The sequence below is a fragment of the Aspergillus caelatus genome, assembly GCF_009193585.1.
Source record: "Aspergillus caelatus strain CBS 763.97 unplaced genomic scaffold BDV27scaffold_54, whole genome shotgun sequence".
Taxonomy (NCBI): Eukaryota; Fungi; Ascomycota; class Eurotiomycetes; order Eurotiales; family Aspergillaceae; genus Aspergillus; species Aspergillus caelatus.
Genome location: NW_022475317.1, coordinates 142,775 through 165,881, shown reverse-complemented (window position 1 = coordinate 165,881; position 23,107 = coordinate 142,775). Strand labels below are relative to the sequence as shown.

Sequence of the window (23,107 nt, the reverse complement as noted above, 5' to 3'; positions counted from 1 at the left end):
AGATATGTAAAATGTGCCACGACATGATACGCATGGTTGGCCACCGAAATTATTTAGAATCTGGGGAAATATATCCACGAAGACTAGGAAGTCAATTCCGAGTGCCCAATGGCTTTATCAAGGTGGATAGGCAGAAGATATACTACTTAACTCATACTTCTAGCCAATCATGGTTCTCCACCCTTTTCATTATCTGATCTCATTGATCATGAATTTAAAATATCCTGGGCATTCTGAGCGGCCAATGGGACCAGGGACAATGATAAGGAACTGCCGGGTTTCGGTAGTTGAATGGTTTACCTCATCTCCCTTAGTGGAAGGTCAAGATAAGCGATTTCGGTTTTTTGATTGGCCGGAGATAATCCTCCGTCTATCTTATCAGGGTGTATCTCCGGAGTAGGAGGTCTCGAAACCCTAATCCTCCCGAGCGGACGGTCTTGGGCTTCTCTCCCATACTATGGGCGTGATAGTGGATTCCGCTAGATGACATGACTTATCGACTAAGCTATCGATTATGGAAGGTATATGAATGGCTCGGGTGCGCCCTGGCTGGGAACTATTCCAGAACCCCAAGGGATCATTCCGAGACGAAGCATCATGGATAACACAAAATCACCGGAGGATCCAGTTGTGAAGCCACCAGTGGAGCTGGGGAAAGATGAACCAGAAACGCGTGTGGTCGTTGGCGACTCGATCGACGCCTGCGCAGAACGTGCGCTCGTCCGGAAATTTGATTTTCGCATTCTTCCCGTCCTGGCGATCATGTATCTGTTCAATAGCTTGGACAAATCCAATCTGGGAAATGCAAAGACTGCAGGGCTAGAGGGTATGAGAGGTCGACACACCGTGCTTGACTAACACAATGCTGATATAATCTTTGCAGATACTCTGAACCTCAAGGGCGACCAATACAATATCATCCTCAGTATCTTCTTCGTCCCCTATGTCCTGACGGCGCCATTTCTGGGAATCTTAGGGAAGATGTACGGGCCGAACCTTGTTTTGCCTTGCATGATGCTCACCTTTGGGCTGTGCACTGTCTTAGTGGTGGTTGTGTACAATTTTGGGGGCCTGATGGCAGTCAGATGGTTTCTTGGCATGTCCGAGAGTGCCTTCTTTCCGCTGGTGATCTATTATTTGACAACGTGAGATACTATTCGGATTCCCACTAAAAGGAATGAATGCTAACATGCACGACAGATTTTATCGACGAGGTGAAATGGCCAGGCGTCTGGCGATCTTCTACGCCGCACAGAGCATTGCCTCAGCCTTCTCCGGTCTTCTTGCCTTCGGTGTTTTCCAAATCCACTCCGGTCCACTGACCCCATGGCGTTACCTCTTCCTCATTGAAGGCCTGGCGACCATTCTCTTCGCACTTTTCGTCTTCTGGTACCTACCCCGATCGGCATCCGAGGCAACCTTCCTCTCCGAAGCCGAGAAGGCACTCGCATTCACGCGCATGCAGCTCGACAGTTCCGCCGTCGTCAACGAGAAACTCAACCTTCGCGACGCATTCCGCATCTTTAAGCATCCGACTAGCTGGGCCATTGTGGGGATTCAGATCTGCCTCGGCGTCCCTCTGCAATCCGTACAGCTGTTCCTTCCACAAATTATTTCCAAACTCGGATACGGCACCGTAAAGACGAACCTATTCACCGTGGCCCCTAACGTGTCAGGCGCCGTTGTGCTCCTCATTCTTGCCTTCTGTAGTGACTGGACACGATGGCGATTCCCATTCATCGCCCTTGGGTTCTTGTTTACCTTCCTGGGCATGATCATCTATGTGGCGATTGACACCGAACAAAATATCAACGTGGCCTACTTCGCCTCCTTCATGATGACCTGGGGAACCTCCGCACCATCTGTGTTGTTGGATGTCTGGTACAACAACAACATTGCCAGCGAAGGGAAACGAGTCGTCCTGACTAGTATTGCTGTCCCGCTTGCGAATCTGATGGGTGTGGTCAGTTCGAATATCTTCCGCAATCAGGATGCCCCAAAGTACCTGCCTGCGCTGATCACCACAGCCGCGTTCGGCGGAACGGGTATTATCCTCACGCTTCTTCTTGGATTTTGGATGTTGATGGATAATAAGCGCCGGGATCGTGCACAAGGGGTTTCATTAAGGGCTCTGGATGTCCCAACCGAGAGGTTGGCAGAGGGTCCCGGTAGTCCGGACTTTAGATGGTTTTTATAAAAACCTCGTGTCACGATAGATCTTTATGAGTTAATGTCCTGTATATACCTTTAATACTTACCATGTTCGTTTAATCACATTCTCCTCCTCTCACTTTCACTTTGATGCTATGGTTGGTAATGTTAAGCGAAAAAGCCTGGAATTTACAGACAGTCCAGTTTACTTTTTCGGTGGGATCGAATCTAGACCAGCCTTATTGCCTGGTGGCTTCTTCCCACACGGTCGTATACTATCTCCGACTTTGGTTCGATAATCTCCGGCGGTCTTACCGGGAATACGCGATCTTCATCCGCCTGATGGTGACATTCCGGTCGGCTATGTCCGATGAATGCGTTCGTGTTGATTTATCTCGAGGGGGATGGAGATCAGCAGAGTTAGGTTTATATTTCCGAGTCGGAATGACCGAGGGCGGAATGTGGTGGGGAAGGGGGGAAGATGAAAGATGAAAGATGATGAATTTAATTCGATTGTTGTTGGAGTGGATGACAAAAGGTTATTTGTTGGCCTGAAGCCACGGGATTGGTGCCTGAGGTCGGTCAAGTCCGGCGCTCAGCCCTATAAGCAAATGTAACCCTTGGGTCTTGGCTCAGAGTACCAAAGAGAGGGCACTCATCCACATGGTCGACATTGCATGCGGGACGGACTCGCCAGCAGTCGAAGAGTCATAATGACACGGCGGCGATCTATCCTTGACGAGAGATCGCAGATAAAAGGAAAATACAGATTGATGGCTGCTCGTGCCTGTGTCGACTGTTGCAGATACAGTATGTACATTTTTGTATCCCAGACATGCCACCGAGCCTTGGCCCAAACTTAGACTGCATTAGGGTGTGACTAGTGCTGACGCCGAACTCCGCCCCGCTTGGCTCATTCGTTCAACCTGGTGCCCAGTTTCAGCCTCGGCTGGTAAACCCTTTCCTTTTTCTTTCTTCCCTTCAACTCCGCATCCGTGGTATACACCATGTGTGCCTGCCGCAATCTCGGGAAGAGGAGATTCATGGAGAAGACGCGACAACGGAACTTTGTTAGCAAGAGGTCGCGGACTGGATGCCGGACCTGTCGGTGAGTCCTACGAGTAAATGTCCCGCATGACTGTTGGTTAGTAGTGACACTAACCATCGATCGCACGCAGGGCTCGCCATGTCAAGTGTGATGAAGCCCCAGGAGCATGTGGAAACTGCACGTCGAGTGGTCGCTCCTGTGATGGCTACGACCTGCAACGGCTGCCACCGCCAGCAAGATCTAGTAGGAAGAAGACGCCCTGGACCCGGCTGCTCCCCGAGGTAGGCGGTGGCATTCGCTGGGTCACGAATACGGATGAGCGCCGCTGCTTCTCTTACTTCCAGTACTACACCATTCCGACCCTATCGGGGTTCTTCAATTCGATGCTGTGGGAAAAGCTCGCCCTGCAAATGAGCTATGCCGAACCCGCCGTGTACCATGCGGCTGTGGCGCTGAGCGCTATCCATCAGGATGTCGAGATGCACGGCATGCCCTTACCCGGACAGGAGTTGGAACTCTACAATACCTGGCATCGATTCACTCTGGAACAGGCCGGGCGATCATTCGCCATTCTCAATGAACGCCATTTCTCACAAGACCCGCGTCTGCGTGAAGTTATGCTGCTGTGTTGCCTTTTATTCGTGCTGATGGAGCTTCTGCGCGGACGATATGACGACGCCTTCCAGCACCTTGAGGGTGGTCTGCGGATATTAAACGAGCTAAAGGCTCAGAGACAACTCGTCACCTGGGCCCCGCATGAATCACCGGTGGAAGAAGCTCTCGTAGCCGCATTCGCACAGTTGGACATTCAAGCTGCGAGCTTCAAGGTCGGTGGTCCCGTTCTGCGTATCGAAAACGAGTTGGACGTCTCCACCATGGAGGAGTATCTATTATTTTCCAATGTCCGTGAAGCGCGCCGTGCCATCGAGCCCCTCTTGAGTCGTGCCTTCGGCTTTCTGATGGACTGCTGGTCTAAGTCCGACAAAGAAATAATATGCAATTATAATTGGCTACAACAGGTACAACAAAAATTGTTCTCCGAATTGAATCACTTCTCAGCGCAATTTGACACCTTCTATCATTACTCATATACTCGACTGAGTCGAAAAGACCAACGAGGAGCAGATATGATCAACATCCTACGACATACCACATCCCTCTCAATTCGAACGTCTCTCATCCGAGACGAGGTCTTACTGAGTCAATACCTGCCCGAGTACAAAGCGAACCTTGCCCTCATAGAAGCGGCAATGTACAAATTCCAAGAACGTCCCAACTATACCCTGGATATGGGTGTCGTACCCCCGTTATATATTATTTCGATAGGCTGTCCCGATTACGGGCTGCGCTGGCGGGCAATCGAGTTGCTTCGGTCTTGGCCGCATCGCGAGGGGGTCTTTGATTCCAATTGGGCAGCTTTTATTGCAGAAGAGCATATTAAGATTGCATTGAGGTTGCAAGGATTTCGTGCGATTGATGGGTTATCGGGTTCTGTAGGGGACAGTGAGAGTCCGACGAGTTCTGTAGGATCTAAGGAGGATTCGAATACAGAGGGGAAATTGGAGAAGGGAAGATGGTCGACTTTGGGACAGGAAGAGTATTCCATTGAACAGGGCCTGGAGAAAACGAAGTGTATGGAGGATTGGCCTTGCGTGCAGTCTCTGCTGGCTGCGAGGAGGCAATGTATGATGTGACGTTTCTGGGTATTTGTAGATAATTATATATACTCTGGCGATGATTTTTCACAGCGGAAATATTGACGAAAAAGAAAAAAAAAACAGCAATAACATATAACTACTCTCAAGGTTAGCTCTCTAACCACAAGTACGTATTCGAAGAAGATATCAGGGTAGAATACAGACAAAAGCTTACTCCGCTCACGGTTTGTTGTGTTCGATACAGACCCCCTAGATATCACCATCTCAGACCCGGTACCACGTCTTTGACCACTTTGTGCCTAAACCCCGGTCCTGAAACATGAATAGCAGATTAACAAGGATACACTGAGTATTCACTCAAGCTGTTTCGAATCATTGCCTAGACGGAAGTGAGTGACGGTGGCTTCCAATGCCGTCTCAAGTATAGTGCCAAGTTCTAGGCTAATCCAGCCAACCTTCAGCTCGCTCAACAATCAATTCCCCTTTTTCTTTTACCCGTTTACCCAGGGAAAAATGGAACACCCGCAGTTTCACAATCTCCTGCAGAAAGGTGCCCTGCATCCGCGGGTAGATGAAGAGGCCCGATCTGCCGAGATGCTAAAATGAAGGCAAGTTTTGCGGGGACGCTGCAGATCGCCGGATTCTCCACCAACGGGAGGAAATAAAGTAGCCGCCTAACTTGGCCAATGTCGGCTTTTGGGGTCACCTCAGGTGGATCCCAATTCAGGTCCGCTTCGTATTAGGCAAAGAATTCGGAGCCCGGGGTATTAGGCTAAACGTGTGTATCTTGGTGAAACAGGCTGAAGAATGGTATCTGGTAGGTCGAGTGGGAATATAAATAGGACGATCATGTTAGATTCGAGGTAGTTGTTGTCGATCACAATTGAATCTATCTCTCTGGTAGTCTTGTTGTCACGTCTAGTCTCTCCCCTTTTCCCCAAAATGGTACATCTAAAGGCCATCGCCAGCGGCACTCTCTTCGCCTCCCTCGCCTCATCCGCCGTGATTAGTCGACAGACTGCCGCCAGTATCAATGACGCCTTTGTCGCCCATGGAAAGAAGTACTTCGGTACCTGTTCCGACCAGGCTCTCTTGCAAAACAGCCAGAATGAGGCCATTGTCCGGGCGGACTTTGGCCAGCTGACTCCCGAGAATAGCATGAAGTGGGATGCTCTTGAACGTTTGTCTCCTGGCCTCTTGTTGTTGTTAGGTGTTTGCTGATGGGAGCAGCGAGTCAGGGTAGCTTTAGCTTCGGTGGGGCTGATTTCTTGGTAAGTGTTGGATTTTGGGGGAGTGGATGTTGATTCTGACTAGGTGTCTTAGGCTGATTATGCTAAAACTAATAATAAACTTGTGAGGGGTCATACTTTGGGTTTGTTGCCTTTTATCCCTGTTAAGCTGGTTTAAGGAAAGGATTGAGGCTAATGAAGGTATAGTTTGGCACTCGCAACTCCCATCCTGGGTGCAAGGTATCACCGACAAGGATACTCTGACTCAGGTGATGAAGAATCATATCACCACTGTGATGCAGAGATACAAGGGTCAGATTTATGCTTGGGTAGGTTTGACATTGTACATATTCTTGGTTTCGACATTAACCTAGATTCCAGGACGTTGTCAACGAGATCTTCGACGAAGACGGCACTCTCCGTGACAGTGTCTTTTCCCAGGTCCTTGGTGAGGACTTTGTCCGAATTGCCTTCGAGACTGCGCGCGAAGCGGATCCTAACGCTAAGCTATACATCAACGATTACAAGTGAGTGATCGTCCAGATAAACACACCTGAGGCTAACAATATTAGCCTGGACTCGGCGGACTACGCCAAAACCAAGGGAATGGTTAGCTATGTGAAGAAGTGGTTGGATGCTGGTGTCCCGATTGACGGCATTGGTAGGTTGTCAGCATTTTCTGGATAGAATTACCTTCTAACTCTAGCGCAGGCTCCCAATCTCATTACAGGTAGGGCTTCACCAATATCACCACTTTTCCAAGATCCCCAAATTAACACTACTGACTATCTAGTGCGAATGGCTTCCCCGTCTCCGGCGCCAAAGGATAAGTCTCTTACCGCTCGCCTGTGAAACGAAAAGCTAACATCAAGCACAGCTCTGACCGCTCTCGCCTCGACCGGTGTTTCTGAAGTCGCCGTAACTGAGCTTGATATTGAGGGAGCTAGCTCCGAGTCTTACCTCGAGGTTAGTGTGTTTGTGTACATTTCTCGGTAGAAAAGGTATTAATCTGATGCAGGTGGTCAACGCTTGTCTCGACGTCAGCTCCTGCGTTGGTATTACTGTCTGGGGCGTATCTGACAAGGTAAGTGTCTTACAATGTCTACCCTAGAGGAAGAAGCCAGACTGACATCCCCAAAGGACTCATGGCGCTCCAGCACCTCCCCGTTGCTCTTCGATAGCAACTACCAAGCCAAGGATGCGTATAATGCGATCATCAATGCTCTGTAGACTCAGATACCAGCCTTGGTACAATCTACCACACTGAGGAACATGGCGGGACTATTCTGGAATAGTGTATAGTCTTTGTTCAGATATCTGACAGGGATATCTTTGCGACCATGGGATATTTACATTCTTGCTTTCTCAATCGTTATTTACTGAACAACTCTGTACATACAATCAAATTTGACTACAATTCCCGTAAGGTGATTGGCCGCCATTTTAAAAAGAGGATATAGCAAGGGGTGGCCCCTATGAAGTAAGAAGAAATTAGTGACTCGCTATCATTGCTACAGACTTTTTGGCTTTCCTACAAAGGCGTTTCTTTTTCTCTTAAAGTTGGACCCCATTTACTAGCAGGAGCACTGAGGTACAGACTTGGCAAGGCCTTCTCTTTAGCGAAGAGTATCTGGTTGAGAAATCCATTCAGGGCCTCACTAGCCGCCTTTGCCCACATAGGGCAATGGATAAGTTGACGCTCCACAATACATAGAACCGCACAAAAGAACACGCGGAGGTGCTCGCTAATACTTTTGATTGGATTTTATTATGACCTAAAGAAAGAAGGCTCTTGCCTAACCTTGAACTCCATTGATACCCCGTAGATTTCCGAGGAAGCTGGCTGTATGCTGGTTCTTGTTGTCTACTACGGTGGACTAGCAAGTATCTCTCCTTGGGCAACCTTTGGATACACAGCAGTTGGTGGGATATAATGCTCAAATCGCTGTACTATAACAAAGACTTTGGTTGAAGTGTGAAAGCTAACGGGCTTGCAACCGATTTTATACTCTAGCCTTTGCCTATACACCTATACACCAGACGAGTGTTCACCAAAACGTCACAGAATATGAGTCCCCCACTGCTTTCATCATCACTCCAAGAAAGACTTCATTGTGCAGCATATGTAACGTTGCATTGCAGATTTAGAGAGGAGGAAATTAAAATAACACAACATAGCAGGTGATAGGGCCTTGATGAGTTGTTTTCAGCTGGGACGCAATAGGGCCGGCTATGTAGTATCTAAACACGCATGACGATAGAGGTACTCTTACCGAATATACTGCTATAATCTGACTACTGATCCAATCAAATATGAAGCCAAAGCAACATGGAGCGGCACTGTCGGCATTCAGGAGCTTCTGTGATTGGATATAATCTACAACTGTCTTCAATGCTAGGAAGGGCATCAGAGATTTTGGTAGCCAATGTGATAATCACTTCCATTTGGGGCAGCCCTACTTACTGTTGCATTACTCAGATCGGCCCTTTCTACTTGGTGACATGTCACAAACAGGGAAGCGTTGCTCCCCACTCTGCTACTGAGCGCATATTCAAGAATAAGGAAAAAAGCGCCTTGCCTGAGAGAGCACAGCGGTTAGGCATCTTGTTTAGTTGCCCATGACACACATGCATAGCAGCCAGCGTATCATGCGAATACTAGGAGCAGAAGAATATTCTCGCATAGCATCCTTGATCGGTCCATTCCTCAGCTCTGTGGTCTGCTGTTCGTATGCGATACCTGAAGCTTTGCTTTCATCCGACGACTTCTATTAATAGGCTTCCTACATAAGTTGAATGAAAGAATAGATTGTTATTATACATTGATGGGAAGTTTTGATGATTGGTGCGGAGAAAAGAAAAAGAAAAAGAAAAAGAAAAAGAAAAAGAAAAAAAAAATAAAAAATAAAAAAAAAATAAAACCAAAATAAGCGTTTCATGCTTAGCCAATCGGGGAATTTAATTCGGGCAGCCTACTAAGCTCAACATGGAAGAATCTATACGTACCTTTTGTATTTTTCATATTGCGTATTGATCGACTCGCCGACTCTGAAACTTTTCTACTTAGGAACGATCCTCTATTGTAATAGGGATAATCGACAGCTTCACCTATTTTGGTTGGAACTTTTGGTCATGTGCGAGTCACCAAGCCTATCGTTGTGATGTGAGCGGCGGTTCCAGATGAGGAGGCCTCGTTTTCTCGGTCGCGCTTCACGTTCATGCAGATCACCAAGGCTGCGCAGAGAGCCCTACAAATCAATTGATTCTAGGTCATCTACCCTTGACCCTGAAGCCTTTCGCCTTGCCGATCATTGAAACCTATTCTCCATGATGGTTACTGGGGCCACGCTGCTCGAAACGCTCCAGTCAATGGAAAAAAAAATATAAAAAATATAAAATCAGAGAAAGTGATGTGGGTGTCCGAATATCCTCTGGAAGGGGTGCTATGATCCTCATTATGCTCCACTATATATGTACTGTATGCTGTGATCGGCACGAGTCACAGCCACCCGTGATACAAGGTTTCGGGAGGGACGGCCCATTAGGTGTTCCGTTGCGTAAGTTAGCATGAGAGGAGATGATCCGTTCGTCTTTCTTCTCTAGTTCTTTGGCCAGGCGTGTGGGGGCGTGTTCCAATACTACTGTACATGGCCTGTCTTATTACATCACAGCTGAAAACCACTCGTCACTTTGCATAGCAATGTGCAGCCAGCTGTTCTGAGGGACCTTTCTTGCCGATCAGCATACATGCAGGATCTCCAACGCAAAAGCCCCGCACTTCCCTAGCTACAGTTCAATCTGCAGACGTTGTGGCTGGCTGGCTGTGGATGTGGGGTTATCATGGTGCGTGGACGCAGACTTCGTATTTAAACCAAAGAGCAAACTTTGAACTGCACAGTTGCGAGGTGGAATCAAGTTTATCTAACCTCAAAATGATACAGGAGATCTGGCGGGTCAGAGACAAGTGGCCAACAACACGATTAGTCCTTGTCTATGCAGCATTGGCTGGCAAGTAACTGCATGGCTAATGCATAACCCCCTCTGAATCAGGGTTACATTGCAACCAGAGGTTCAGCCTGAGACATATGTGAATGTTCAACTATATTACATAAGGATTGACTGAAGTTGGATGCTGGGATTTTACGCGCGAAATGTTGATCCATTGTAAATGTCCGCAAGGATAGCAAACTAGTTGGTCATAGAGATCGGGAATCACCAATCAAAGCCATATCATAGCCCGGGGTTGACCATAATCTCATGAACGTCCGCCTTGTTGGATCCAATCCCCCAGATATCGCAAATGCCGCCGAAATCCCCGTACGCAGGCTGAGCATCCGGTGGCTTGCTGTTAAACCGGAACAAGACAAGACATCGCTTCCCTCGGACGTTGTTTCGCACGTCTAGGTCCTCCAGGGGAAGAAACCACGCCCCGTGGATCCGGTCTTCGTCCTCTGGTCTAGTGACCTGTGGAGTCACGATGCGCAAGCCGTCCGAGTTCTGGCAATAGTGACGGAACCACACAACGTCCTGCTTGGCTCCGCTGTAGACGACCAGCGTTCCGCCTCTATCCTCGCACGGCTTGATTCGAAGCGTGTCTGTATACGTGAGAGTCGGTAGACTCTGCCGCAGCTTCTCTTCCGGATCCTTTTCGGGGTCTCGGGGCGGTGTTGGGTTGGTGGGTGGACTCTTGGGTCGGATTAGCGTGTCGACGCAAACTCCAATGGGCAGTAGAACCCCGTCGACGATGTCTGTCCATGCAAAGTCTCTCATGTACACCTCCTGTCCGCGCAGCCCTTTGACCTGGAACTCCGGCAGCGGTAGTAGCAGCATGGTCCATTGGTATCGCTTAATCAGCGCCGTCAGGAACACCCTCTTGATCTCCTCCATGGGAACGTTGTAGTCTACCTTGACTCCATCCAGTCCCATTGCGCCCAGTAGCGCCCAGCACGCATCCTGGGGTACTCCAAAGGTACGACTTTGCTTGCCGGCGAGAATATACAGCGGTGAGTATTCGGTGTAGCCCACAAGCCCCGAATTGATCAGCGACTTGAGCGACTGGCGTAGCGCTCGCGCCGAGTTTGGGTTAGCCAGAGCCTCTGCTAGCTGACCCCTGGGAGTGCCCCCGTCTGCTTCCTGGCCTTCGGCCTGGATGACGAAGGCCTGAGCCAATTCGACCGCTAGACGGGTGATGCGGGCTGTGATGTCGAGCACACTAGCACAACCTCCGTGGAAGAACTGGTCGCCTTCAAGTTTCTCGCCATTGACATCCACCAGATGTGTCGGGCCGAGCAGGACTCCCTCCTGCAGTGTCCAGCCCGATCGTAGCCACCATTCTCCATCCTGAGCTGCCACAAGCTGTCTCCTCACCTGGTCGAGATATTCCACCGCGGTCGTAGGCGGTGGGTTTCCATCCCGCGGTCTGGACAACAGCAGGGCCTTGAGCGCTGATTCATCCTGCCAGAATGTGCTGTGGAGCCAGACAATGCTTTTCTTTGCCTTGCGGTAGATGTGCCTATTATGAATGAGCTACTGATCCTGTGAGAGTATAGGGATCTTCTCACATCTGCTTTCCAATCTCCTCGCCCTGGACAGCCTGCAGCTGAAGGCTCAATGGTCTCATACGGCCTCTATTTCCTTGTGGGACACACATCCAATCCCACCAGACATACCTGGCCCCGATCCTACCCATGATCCTTCTTGCTTCAGAGAGCGGCCATCGCCTTGTACCTGGCACGTCCCATGAGATTCCATCGGGAATGTCCGTAGGGAGATTTTCATAATCAGCGATGTACCCCCAGGTGTAGGACACAATACCGTAGCCCTCACTTTCGAGAATGCCTCTGGGGACTTCAGTGAAGGGCTTGACCTTCCATTCTTCTAGGTCGAGAAGCCATCGTGGGTTCTCGGGGTCATTGGGCGGGACTTGAATAGTATTAGCCATTTTTGACAATCTTTATGAATTAGAATCGGGAGAGGGTGAAATATCAGACACGTATGGGATGCCAGGAAACCTCTAGGCTAACTACGTATATATGAAGAGCACGCATCGGATTGGATTCCTCGCCAAGTCATGCCTCTCAGGGGACTAGGAAGACGGATAATCGGACACTCCCTGAAAGACCAAAGATCGTATTACGTGTACTTCTGTGGTCCAATCGTCCAATAAATTCGCATGGCGCACAGAATCCCTACGTAGACTCGTATGCAACTCGTTTTCTAGACTCCGGGATCACCTTGGATGCATTACAAGATTCCCACCCCTCCTTTAGTTTGATTGTAATACAGTGAGGCATTTATGTGCCGAAACATGGTTGGAGATGAGGAGCTGAAGTTATGCACGTTGGCCGCATGATCATGATTGTTGCATATTTCACCAAGAGTACCGATATTAGTCTAATGCATAGGGAAAACACCCCCGCAGCCTTCTACCAACCATATTGATGATGCTTTCATAAAGGGAAGAGCGTTACATTAATACATACTCGTGGCTAGCTGATACTGCCTTTCGGGCAAAGACAGCTTGTTAACTAGCATGACACGTCATGGACGGGTGTATCCAACATGCATAAGCGATATTGAGATCATCCAAGAGGGGCAGTAGATGATGTGGGAAATGCATCATCAGCTAAAGGCTTGCAAGGAAATAAGAGCATTGGGCATATAGCACGGAGCTGCATATAAATAGGACACTGTATCCCTACTGAATAGATGTGCGGCACCTCTATCCAAATCCATATCAAACACGAGAACTAAAAGACCAAGCACATTCAACCATGTCTGGCGAAGGGCCAACCATTTCCCTCTCCCGCTCTACCATTCTCAATCGCCTTGGTGATTCTGTTGTGGTGGCGGCCTTTATCAACCAGGATCACTTCATTCCTCTTCATCCCCGGGACGAAATGCTGAACGTCAGTTTGGACATCAAATGGTTCCATATCCAAGGCCCAAATGGCCCCGGACAATGCTTCATTGTCCCACAGAACGTGACCGTGAACAAGGCGTCGGTCATTTCCCTGCGGCTGCCAGAGGGTTCCGGGATCCCATTGTTCTATCATTTCCCCGCTGAAGCGCCCGATGACGCGCAGTGTTTTGAACTGCAGCCGATCGATGACCCGGCCCAGTCGGAGGTCATCTTACCATCGAAGGTCATCGATGTCACGAACTCGGCTCAGGACTTCCTTCACAAGCTGGTGACTGTGAGCAACTATGCGATGTTTACCAAAGGCATGAAGTTTCCTCGGTCTGCGCTGCACGAACTGCTCGATGATATTCCTGCTGCGAATTCTGCCCCCCCCGTGGCAATGTTTGCAGCGACCTCTGGGGCTGGCCCTAAAGATACCCCTACGCCCCCCAAGGGGGATTTGGATAAACTCATGGACCTTCTATCCGACAATGGCAAGCCGCCCGCACAGCAAGTCTCCGAGGACAAAGCGCCCAAACCCCCGATAACCAATGTCAAGCCTTCCGAGGCCGACAGCAACGCCGAGGCTCTACAGTGCTACAAGGACATCAAGCTGGTGACCGGGCTCGCGTGCTTGTTCCAAGAAATCCTTCGACTAAAGAAGATGCAAAGCGAAGGCCGCACCGCTCCATATGGCATCTCGGATCCCACGGAGGCCAACCTGGCTATGAAGGAGAATGCCGATCTCGCGTACCAAGTCATGCATGGTGGACTGGGTGGCTACTACGACAGCATCAATATGTACCAGCGCTCCTACAACAAGACGGTAAAACACTCTGACTTGAAGATCGAGTTTACATCCGACATCTTCAAGCCGTTTGGCTTCACCAAGCCCGCGCTCACCGAGATCTCGGGCTTCCTCGAACAGTATATTGCGGCCATCGCGAAGGTCAAGACCGATACGACATCGACCGGCTTCCGGAACTCTTTCTCCAAGCAGATTCACCAGGTGCTGCGTATTAATGTGGGCGACGACGAGAATCCTGTCTGGGTGTGGCAGCCAAAGTGTCGACTGGTGTATATGCACGTCGACAGCGCGTCGTATCGCGAAACCGTAAAGACATGCCTGAAGGAGAGTACTCAGGAGAGCTACAAATTTTCCATGGACTATGTTGTAGTTGAGGCGGATATCAATACCGAAAATGTCGAGAGAAGACGCGAGAAACTCACTAAGGCTTTCGACATGGTCAGCGACAAGAACATCGACGCATTCGTGAGCCAGGCCGGGGTGGCGAATGAAGTCACCGATAAGACCCCTACTCAGGATGGCATGTAGTGAGTGGTTTACATAGAAATTGTTACTTTATCTTGTGGTCGCGGCTTTGCAAGTGCTTCTCTGATTTTCAACCTTCCTAAATACTTTTTATGCAGTCATATCATGTCGGCTGGGGGATAGTATCAACATCCTTGTATGAGTTTAAGAGATTAAGGGAAAAATACAAAATGAGTCTGCAAGATTAGCATGATTCAAGGGCTCAGGTAATTGGTAATCTTGCCCTAAGCGCCCCTCCCCCCCCCCCCCACCAGGCGAGTATCAAATCTTCAAGACAATATATTACCCCCGCTATCTTTGACCGTGAATTCAACTTCATTAGGGGAATCGAATGATAGATTAAGCTTGCCGAGTGTGATACGAATAATAGCGGTGTCTAGGTTGATTCTCAGCCATAAAGCTATACGGATGTTGCTACTGTAGGACTGGAGCACGAAGTTAAGAGTGAGGGTAGTAGTATGCGGAAGATGAAAAGACCTAATAATGATTGCGGCATGGTCAAGGGGAGGCTGGATTTATGCACACTGTGGAGAATGCTGCCCTTAAGGTCATTGTGATGTCTAACGGGTTGAGATGGAGCAAAAATAATAGCGTAAAGTGGCATCCTAAGTATGGACTTGCTAGGATTATAGAGATAAAGTTTCAATCATTGACTTTATAAAGGGCGAAAAGTTTTGAATTGGATTGAAGTCGCGGTGGTCGGGATTAGAGATTAGACCTCAATAACTGCCTTACTCCAGGTAAATGATACTACACGCATCATATCTAGGTAAAGGGTCTGACGAACCACTCATCAGTGGACTTGATAAAGAGGCAACCTTGTGGGCGCGTAGTAGATGGAGAGACAAGGTTCCCCTCATTTCATATACAGTAGTTTATGTACATGCATGTATGTCCAAAGGTAGTAGTGACTCGCAGGTGTAGAAAATGGCCTTGGTTGGGTTATTGCCATCACACTCGAGAGTGCCAACTCAGTGGTATCACACCCCTAATGCATAAACCCATGCGACTCTGTATTATTTACCATGTGCCCTTGTCTATTGGGCTACTATACTATACGCGAATGAGTATTTGAGAGTGGAACTCTAAATGTTTTGCCTAGCTTCGAGAAGTCCACAAACCTAAGATGTCTATAATAAGATTAGTGTGACGGGAATTCCTAGTTGCATATGAATCTGCAGATGTTGTGGCTGGCTGTGGACGTGGGGTTGTGATGGTGGGTGGGCTCAGACTTCGTATAAAAACAGAAAGCTAATTTTGACTGGAGAATTGCGAGGTGAAATCTTTTATCTAACCTCAAAACCATTTCTATAATCTGTAGTATGATGATATTACTTTATAAATGTTATCTTACCGGGGTCTTTGATATAAGAGTTCAGGAGGATAAGAGTTGCCAAAAGTCTGGAGGGCCTTGCCTACCCAGTCTCGAGGTTGAAAAGAGTCAGTGACCTACACTCTGGACCTGGGCCCTCCTCCACTTCCATACAGCCAGCTACAATAGCTCCCTCTGCAGATCCATGTTAACTAAGCCATGGGATTCTTCGTAAGCGCTATGTATGATAATTCTTGGTTTTCCCCACCTCTACGTATCGTGTAAGGGCAATGCTATCTGAACTGATAATAGAGATCAATCACAGGCGCCATTGAGCAAGCAACCGTATGAATCTATCTCTTTACAGGCGGATTCGTGGTTGATCGGGTATATACACACCATCTGACACGGCGTAGAGCCAATATATGGCCAACAACACGATTAACCCTTGTCACTGTAATATTGCCTGACAAGTAATTATATGGCTAACACACAGCCCCCCTCTAAATCAAGGTTACATGGCAGCCAGACGTTCAGCCGAAACTGGATTGCCCACTATATTACATAAGGATTGCTTGAAGCTGGATGCTGGGTTTTACGCATTGATTGCTTGGCCCACCGATTGATTCATCTTCAGCAGAGTGGCGGCATGTATTCTGTCACCAGAATATCCTCGATCATTTAGCTCTTCCGTACGAGGATGGTATAGACCATCTTGGTTTACGGAGCGAGAGCTCTCATATACTATATTCAACACTCAACAATGACTAATACATGTGATATGAATTTTTAATATGAGATTGGCTATTAAAGTCGGTTAGACATTAGATATGTCTGGTGTGTCTATCGAACCATGTTCACGCCTCCACGTCAGCGTAATACGCATCCCAAGAGAACCAATCAAACGCACTGTCAAATGGATTCCGGGGGAAATTGCGAGGAGTTGCTCTGTCACCGGCCACAGAGTCAGAGGTACTCAGCTCCCGGCGCTCAACATCAGCCAAAGGCCATGTGAGAGTCAGATCAGCAGGGAGCCACTCTAGGTAACTAGCGACGTCCGGTTCACCTGCACCGACATTTGGTAGAGTCTCGCTATCTCCAGAGCGAATGGAGGCAATATTGTTCATTACTCGGTCATCGTAGTCTCCTGACTGTGGTATGCTGTGGCGTCCTATGGATATTGTCATGTTGTCCGGTGTCTGGGCAGATGCGTGCTGACGGACGTGAGTATGTGCCAGTTGAAGGAAAGTAGCCGCCACACGCTGTAGTCTGGCACAAACAGTAGCTAGTAGACGCATCTGGGATCGCATTTCTGCGTAATAAGTCACTGTCGTAGATAGCAGTTGCAAGTCTTGTTGAACGGCTGGTGTCCAGAAAGTATGATGAACGATGTTTTCAAATATTACAAAGAAAGGAGTAAAAGGGTAGTACAAGAGCTGCCTGTGTTCATCGTATTAGCGCAGGGGCCGCGATTAGTCGGGATGCTCTTCATACCAAACCACTCCATTGTATATCGAACTCCAATTTGACACGATGGAACTCAGGAGAGAGATAGCATCCCGAGCAGATGACAATCGGAGAGTCGAGTTTGATTCGTCTCCCTTTAGCAGGATAATAAGAATGTGAAGGTAGTGAAACTTGATGCTGTTGATCCCCAAGCCCATCTCCTTGAGGTGATACGCACTTGCCGAGGCACTTTCAACATGCATAGTGTCTGTGAGGATCTAGCTGGAAGGTAAGAAATTCATACTTTTAAAGACTCCAAAGAACGGGGAGGTACTGACCTGGTTTGTGTCCTGGTACCAGTCATCCAATTTAGACCGAATATCCCTCCTTGCAAGACAGGTGTCACCCGTCGCCAGAACGTCCAAGAGAAGTCCTATTAACTTCGACAGCTCCATGGATTTCTTGAGGAGCTGGGCACCGAACTGGGAAACCTTTGCTCCATTTCCCTCGCTATCATGAAGGTGAAACCTTAGCAAAATATCGTCATCTGGAAACGGTACGTTCTGGTACACGGCCACCGGAAGAAACGCCGGGCGACCGAATGCAAGGGAACACGATTTATCCATCAGAAACAGAAGCCAAAACAGGCAAAGACGCTTTTGCACCAACTCGGATGAATGGTGACTCGATGCGTGCAATCCTAGAGCCTCGGCCTGCCGGCAGGCGTGTCCTAGGAGCATCCACGATAGGTTGGGCGTAGCATAGTCCTCACCGTGCATGGATAAGAGAGTCAACGCCTGTACATTAACTTCACGTGGTTCAAGAAAAATGCGACTGTCGTTAAGAGCTAGCTGTACGTTACGCCGCAGCTTTGGTGTCTCCTTGCTATCACCATCCCCAGCTGAAATATCCGTCAGTAGTAAGTAATTGAAGTAGACAACCCATGCCTTTTCGCGCATATTGTGCGGCTCAAAAACAACCTGCCGGACCGCTTCATCTGTGGGGGCAGGGAAGAATGGCTCGCCCACTTCAGCGAGTTCCCAGAACCCTATTCGATGATCGATAAATCAGCTATGATATGAGAAGCCAGGTAGATTGGCTTACTGCTTATCAAACGGTATCCCACCGGCCGCGAGGGAACGTAAAAGTGCGTAGTATCTTCCACGCCACTTTGATTTACTCGTCCTGTGGCTAGTCTATCAGAGAGATATTGAAGCTCCAAGTAAGCGCTCTGACGAGTCTCATCACATGATGATTGAGAGATCTCGTCGATGTTAGCTGATGTCTCCTGTAAGAAAGAAAAGGAATGCGATGACCCAATGTACAGATCCGAACTAGAGCCACTCTCTGTATTTGTCACTGATTGACAATGTCTCGTCAGCCTTGCAGTATCAGTCGGCTTTGGAGGCGCGGAGAGGATAGTCTGCAAGGCGCGGTCGACGGAGTTGGTTAAACGTTGCACCGTGACCTCCAGTTGCCGCAGTCGAGCTTCGATATCACTATGTGCCTCTGGCCTTTGTTATGATTTAGTCGAATTACAGTGCTCAGGTGTGATGAATCTGGTGGAGGTGGGCTCACACGCGATCGATGCTCGACCGGGAGGAAGACGACATCTCCCTCGAGTAGTGACAGCTCCCTGGCCATGGCTTGCAGGTATTGCATTTAGGAAGCTCCCGGGAGCATCTTGGAAGAGTTAGTGACGTCGTGCTTGGTGTAGAAATATAGTAGTGGACTATACTTGAGCTTTTTTTGTCGACAATAATCACACTGTACAGGAGCTGATCAGTGGCGATACCTCTCGCTTTTTCACGTTTCCTTACCGCATATCGAGCGAATCTCTGACTAGCTCTCGATCCACTTGTCTCCATTCTCGAGAAGCTTCCGGAAGGGCTCCGGTAAATCCGTTGATACACAATGGTTACTGTGCAGGATGAAAGCAAGCAGGAAATGGTGGAAATACCAAGAAATGCCCTTGAACTCAGTCGTTGACTGGCTGCCGTCGGAGGTCCCGTCCGGAGCCAACCAATCAGAGGAAGTAAATCCGGGCTTTGCCGGCATCAATTGTACTGCAAAATATAAAACTACTCAAATTGGCTGGTTTAATACTTCATATTGTTGAAACTCATTTTCTCACTCAGTTATTCTACCTCACTGGCATAACGTTGGCAGAACCACCAATAATGGAGCTACAACCGTCCATCGCCATAATTGGAGCAGGGCCAAGTGGTCTAGTATTCGCACGGCTCTTGGAATTGGGTGGGATCACCGACTATGTCATCTACGAGCGCGACGAGTCAGCTACGCCAGATCCCTGGCAGCAAGGAGGAACTCTTGATTTGCACGGGCCTTCCGGGCAATTGGCACTGAAGCGTGCGGGTTTATTTGACAAGTTCAGCAAGGATCTCGCCCGCTGGGAAGCATCCGGTTTACATATTGTCGACTCAAGAGGTGCAACAGTCATCCGGACGGGCGAGGGTAGTGACAGACCTGAGATTGACCGTCTACAATTGCGCCAACTTCTGTTGGACTCGGTGCCTGCGCATAAGATTCGCTGGGGTCATGCTGTCAATACCGTCGAGAGAAACGGAGATGGCCCCATGGCATCCGGCGATAACGGGTGTATTATTCGTTTCGTGAACGGCACTTCGGCGACTGGGTTTCGACTTATTGTTGGTGCCGATGGTGCTTGGAGCAAAGTTCGTCCTTTGGTAAGATGGCCCGATACCCTTCGATCTTTAAGCAATAGAATGTCAGCACTAACCATCTGCTGCTTAGCTCACTTCGGTCAAGCCAGTGTATGCGGGAAAGATGTTCATCGAAGGAAGCCTGTCGCATAAGAATCCAAGCTATAAGATAGCCGCCGAGATGGTGGGCCCGGGGAACATGGCAGTGCTAGGCAACGGAATCAAGATGGCGGTACAGCAGGTATCCAATGGCACGTATCGCGTGTACTTTGGGCTACCTGTACCTGAAGACTTTTACCACCACCGTCAATCTAGTACTATCACTGCCAACGACCCCACTAGCAAAACTGAGGCTTTGCGACAGGTTCTCGTGTCATCCAACGATTTCTACGCCACATGGGCACAGGAACTAAAATCTCTAGTTGAGACTGCAGAGGGCCCCTTCCGCGCCTGGCCGTTGTACCGCATGGAACCCGACTTGGTTGGCTGGACCCGTCGCGTGGCTCCTGGTGTGACATTGCTCGGAGATGCGGCACACCTGTCGACACCTTTCGCTGGCGAAGGGGTCAACTGTAGCATGTACGATGCAGTCGCTCTAGCCGACCGCATTATTCAGGGATGCGGTAGAGATGCGAATCTTGCCACCATGAAAGAGAGTGCATTGGAAGAGGCCCTGGCCGCGTACGAAGAAGACATGTTTCTGCGTGGTCGGGATCTGATTCACCGTAGTACGAAGATCGAGACCATGCTTTTCGCTCAGGACGCTGCTGCACTGTTTCTCAAATTCTTCCAATAAGACTGGAAGAAGTGAGAGTTATAGGGTGTAGATTAGGTGCAGATGATATAAAGTAGGAAAGAAAACAAGATAATAATCAAAAACACAACAGGTAAAGCATGAACGCCCATACAAAGAGTATTTACAGTATAGAAAGCTCTTCAGAGATATGCGGTCTTAGCCTGAGATAGATCCAGATTCACAAAGATAGTAGTCCATCTGTTTAAAGAAAAATTGTAGGGTAACCGCGCATCCGTCCATTGACTTTTGATACGTTTCTCAGCTTACGTATCCTTGTCTAGTTGATAGATCTTCTAACCTGACTAGTAGGTCCCTCTGACAGTAGGCATACATCAACGTCTGAGATCATTCGTATATTCGATAAGCTAGTTCGAGTAGTATGTATGATAAACCCAAGACTGCAGGTGGATGTATAATGCAGTACATCATACTTTATAGAGGTAAAATTCCAAGGTTGTCCCAGCTTCGTCATCAAGTGGATCTAATCTGTCTATTAAGTATAACGTACAGTAGGTGATTGAAACCCAAAATAGTCGATCTATCATGTCATTAATACAACCGAAGGTGACAAAAGTGGGGTATCGTGGATCCTTATCCGGACATAGACGTTGCCACTGGATCCTATTTGGAGGCAATTTGAAGTGGTTGGATATTCAAAACAACCACAACCTGGCAAGTTAAGTCCCCAGCTCATAAGGATACTCGAGGACTACGGTTTTCCGAGACAGATATTTGCGCAGTTGTTACAAACCTCAATGCAGCAAGTTTCAGGAGACAGCCTAGAGGCTATAACACAGAACGACCGCAATGCATGTAGGAGCCTGTTGTCAAAGCTCGGAGCATTAAATGTCGATCGATTCACAGACCAAACATGGCCCTCGGACGCCAATGATCAGGCAGCAGCCCTATTAGAAAGTAGATTTGAGTCCCTTTCCTGCCTCTACCTTTTCAATTTGTTGCGGCAGTGTTTGAAATTTCGGCTCGACTCCTACATTGAAAAGATGAATATACCAGTCGATCGCTCTACAAGTGTATACTGTATTGCTGACCCATATGACGTTCTGGAGCCTGGAGAGGTGTACCTGTCAATATCTGGGCGCTGGGAAGATGGCGGGCTGGACGGAGAAACGTTCCTCAACACGGACATACTGGTTGGAAGACATCCAGCGCTCGGACTTTGTGATATACAGAAACGAATAGCAGTCTGGAAACCCGAACTATGAGATATTTTCAACGTTATAGTCTTGCCAGCTACAGGCGCATACCCACTAGCCAAAGCCCTTAGCGGTGGAGACTATGATGAAGACCGTATTTGGGTCTGCTGGGATCCCAATATTGTTCGTCACTTTGTCAACGTAGAGCCACGACAACACACGTACAGTGATGATGAACTCCAACTCACCCACCCTGGAACCGTGGTAACAGCCTCTTACACGGAAGACCTCTGCGTGAGGATGTTTACCTTTCACATTGAGCGTTCTCTGGTTTGAATGTGTACGACCCTTCACAGTGAAATCAGTCAAGTTCGCGGCCTCAGGTCAGGCGAAGCTATGATGATGGCGGCGGTGACGTCGCGTTTATTGAGTGCACATAAATCGGGAATTTGCTTTCCACAATTCGGCCTGGCTTGGCTGATGAAAGCTATGCTCGGACTCGCGCACAGTACACCCAGCCCTAGTACACCAACAACAGAGTTTCTCCAGGCTGTAGCTACGAATGAGAAAAAGACAATTTCAGAAAGCCTATTCAGGTCATATTATGCAGCCCGGGTGACAGATCATGATGATACTTTGTTGAACGTATATTGTAACCTGTCTCGTCAAGCCGAGGTGCATTCGCCGCTGCGAGAGGCCCTGCGCAGACTAGAGGACGATAGCAATTATATCAGGAAGTCGATTTGGGCATCTTACCGTCGTGGCCCTGGGGAGTTTGAAGCTATTGTTGAGGAGGCTACCTTGGCGATTGAGGCAATAGAGCCAGAGTCCTTCGACCATCCACTAAGCCAGGTATGGATTGCAAGCCCCCGGGAGTGGAATAGGACTCGCGCAGCATGTGTTTATGCCCGTCATCGTAAGGGCAAATTTACGTGGTTCACAGTTGGTCGCGCATTATGCCAAATCAAAGCGGAAAGTGGCCAAGCTATATCCATGCGAGCTGATACACTGGCGTGTTTCAAGTTCAGTCAAAATCAATTCTCTCGGTTTCTGAATCAAGAATATCTTGCAGAAACGTCAATAATATTCCGTACTAATATATCGACCCATATCACCTACTGTGCATCATACAGAGACCTTACTAATGCTCCAATCCCAGAAGTGCCTGTAGTGGCTGAGACGAGATGAGGAGATCGCACTCTGGACCAGATGACAACACATCACATGAGCACACTGTCGTGACCTTAGATACAAATTAACGCAGGCAGAGGGATTTGAATTAATAGTATCAGCGACCTTTTGCACCTTTAAGTAATAGGACACCGACAGCTCCTTTCGGGAATGCGTAAATTAGGGTCACATTAGGTATGCCATCGAGGGCAGCTTTGCAGAAGG

At 48.6% G+C, this 23,107-nt stretch overlaps 8 protein-coding genes across 8 annotated transcripts; 6 read left to right on the top strand and 2 right to left on the bottom strand.

Annotated features, from left to right (window-relative positions):
* The first annotated feature begins 231 nt into the window (after nt 1-231).
* On the top strand, nt 232-2,330 carry BDV27DRAFT_94411 (putative MFS transporter). Its single transcript, XM_032078008.1, has 3 exons — nt 232-826; nt 884-1,145; nt 1,201-2,330. Exons 1-3 carry the CDS (start codon nt 526-528, stop codon nt 2,195-2,197), a joined length of 1,560 nt encoding a protein of 519 aa, XP_031929363.1. The 5' UTR covers nt 232-525; the 3' UTR covers nt 2,198-2,330.
* Nucleotides 2,331-3,158: 828 nt separating this feature from the next.
* BDV27DRAFT_143791 (Zn(II)2Cys6 transcription factor) lies at nt 3,159-4,893 on the top strand (the record flags this gene model as incomplete). The annotated part of the gene is made up of 2 exons (XM_032070160.1): nt 3,159-3,259; nt 3,330-4,893. The coding sequence occupies 2 exons, from the start codon at nt 3,159-3,161 to the stop codon at nt 4,891-4,893; spliced, it is 1,665 nt and encodes a 554-aa protein (XP_031929362.1).
* Nucleotides 4,894-5,799: 906 nt separating this feature from the next.
* On the top strand, nt 5,800-7,316 carry BDV27DRAFT_171039 (endo-1,4-beta-xylanase; the record flags this gene model as incomplete). The annotated part of the gene is made up of 9 exons (XM_032075493.1): nt 5,800-6,037; nt 6,088-6,128; nt 6,181-6,229; nt 6,294-6,415; nt 6,468-6,613; nt 6,659-6,747; nt 6,964-7,052; nt 7,105-7,170; nt 7,227-7,316. The coding sequence occupies 9 exons, from the start codon at nt 5,800-5,802 to the stop codon at nt 7,314-7,316; spliced, it is 930 nt and encodes a 309-aa protein (XP_031929361.1).
* A 3,000-nt stretch (nt 7,317-10,316) lies between these two features.
* On the bottom strand, nt 10,317-12,027 carry BDV27DRAFT_143789 (uncharacterized protein; the record flags this gene model as incomplete). Its single annotated transcript, XM_032070159.1, has 2 exons — nt 10,317-11,598; nt 11,648-12,027. 2 exons carry the CDS (start codon nt 12,025-12,027, stop codon nt 10,317-10,319), a joined length of 1,662 nt encoding a protein of 553 aa, XP_031929360.1.
* Nucleotides 12,028-12,859: 832 nt separating this feature from the next.
* On the top strand, nt 12,860-14,323 carry BDV27DRAFT_143788 (uncharacterized protein; the record flags this gene model as incomplete). The annotated part of the gene is made up of 2 exons (XM_032070158.1): nt 12,860-13,213; nt 13,259-14,323. The coding sequence occupies 2 exons, from the start codon at nt 12,860-12,862 to the stop codon at nt 14,321-14,323; spliced, it is 1,419 nt and encodes a 472-aa protein (XP_031929359.1).
* A 2,166-nt stretch (nt 14,324-16,489) lies between these two features.
* On the bottom strand, nt 16,490-18,691 carry BDV27DRAFT_156133 (fungal specific transcription factor domain-containing protein; the record flags this gene model as incomplete). Its single annotated transcript, XM_032072274.1, has 5 exons — nt 16,490-17,072; nt 17,127-17,356; nt 17,417-18,126; nt 18,183-18,592; nt 18,657-18,691. 5 exons carry the CDS (start codon nt 18,689-18,691, stop codon nt 16,490-16,492), a joined length of 1,968 nt encoding a protein of 655 aa, XP_031929358.1.
* A 567-nt stretch (nt 18,692-19,258) lies between these two features.
* On the top strand, nt 19,259-20,558 carry BDV27DRAFT_156132 (FAD-dependent oxidoreductase; the record flags this gene model as incomplete). The annotated part of the gene is made up of 2 exons (XM_032072273.1): nt 19,259-19,786; nt 19,854-20,558. The coding sequence occupies 2 exons, from the start codon at nt 19,259-19,261 to the stop codon at nt 20,556-20,558; spliced, it is 1,233 nt and encodes a 410-aa protein (XP_031929357.1).
* A 1,556-nt stretch (nt 20,559-22,114) lies between these two features.
* On the top strand, nt 22,115-22,900 carry BDV27DRAFT_156131 (uncharacterized protein; the record flags this gene model as incomplete). The annotated part of the gene is made up of 1 exon (XM_032072272.1): nt 22,115-22,900. One exon carries the CDS (start codon nt 22,115-22,117, stop codon nt 22,898-22,900), a length of 786 nt encoding a protein of 261 aa, XP_031929356.1.
* Between the last annotated feature and the right edge of the window lie 207 nt (nt 22,901-23,107).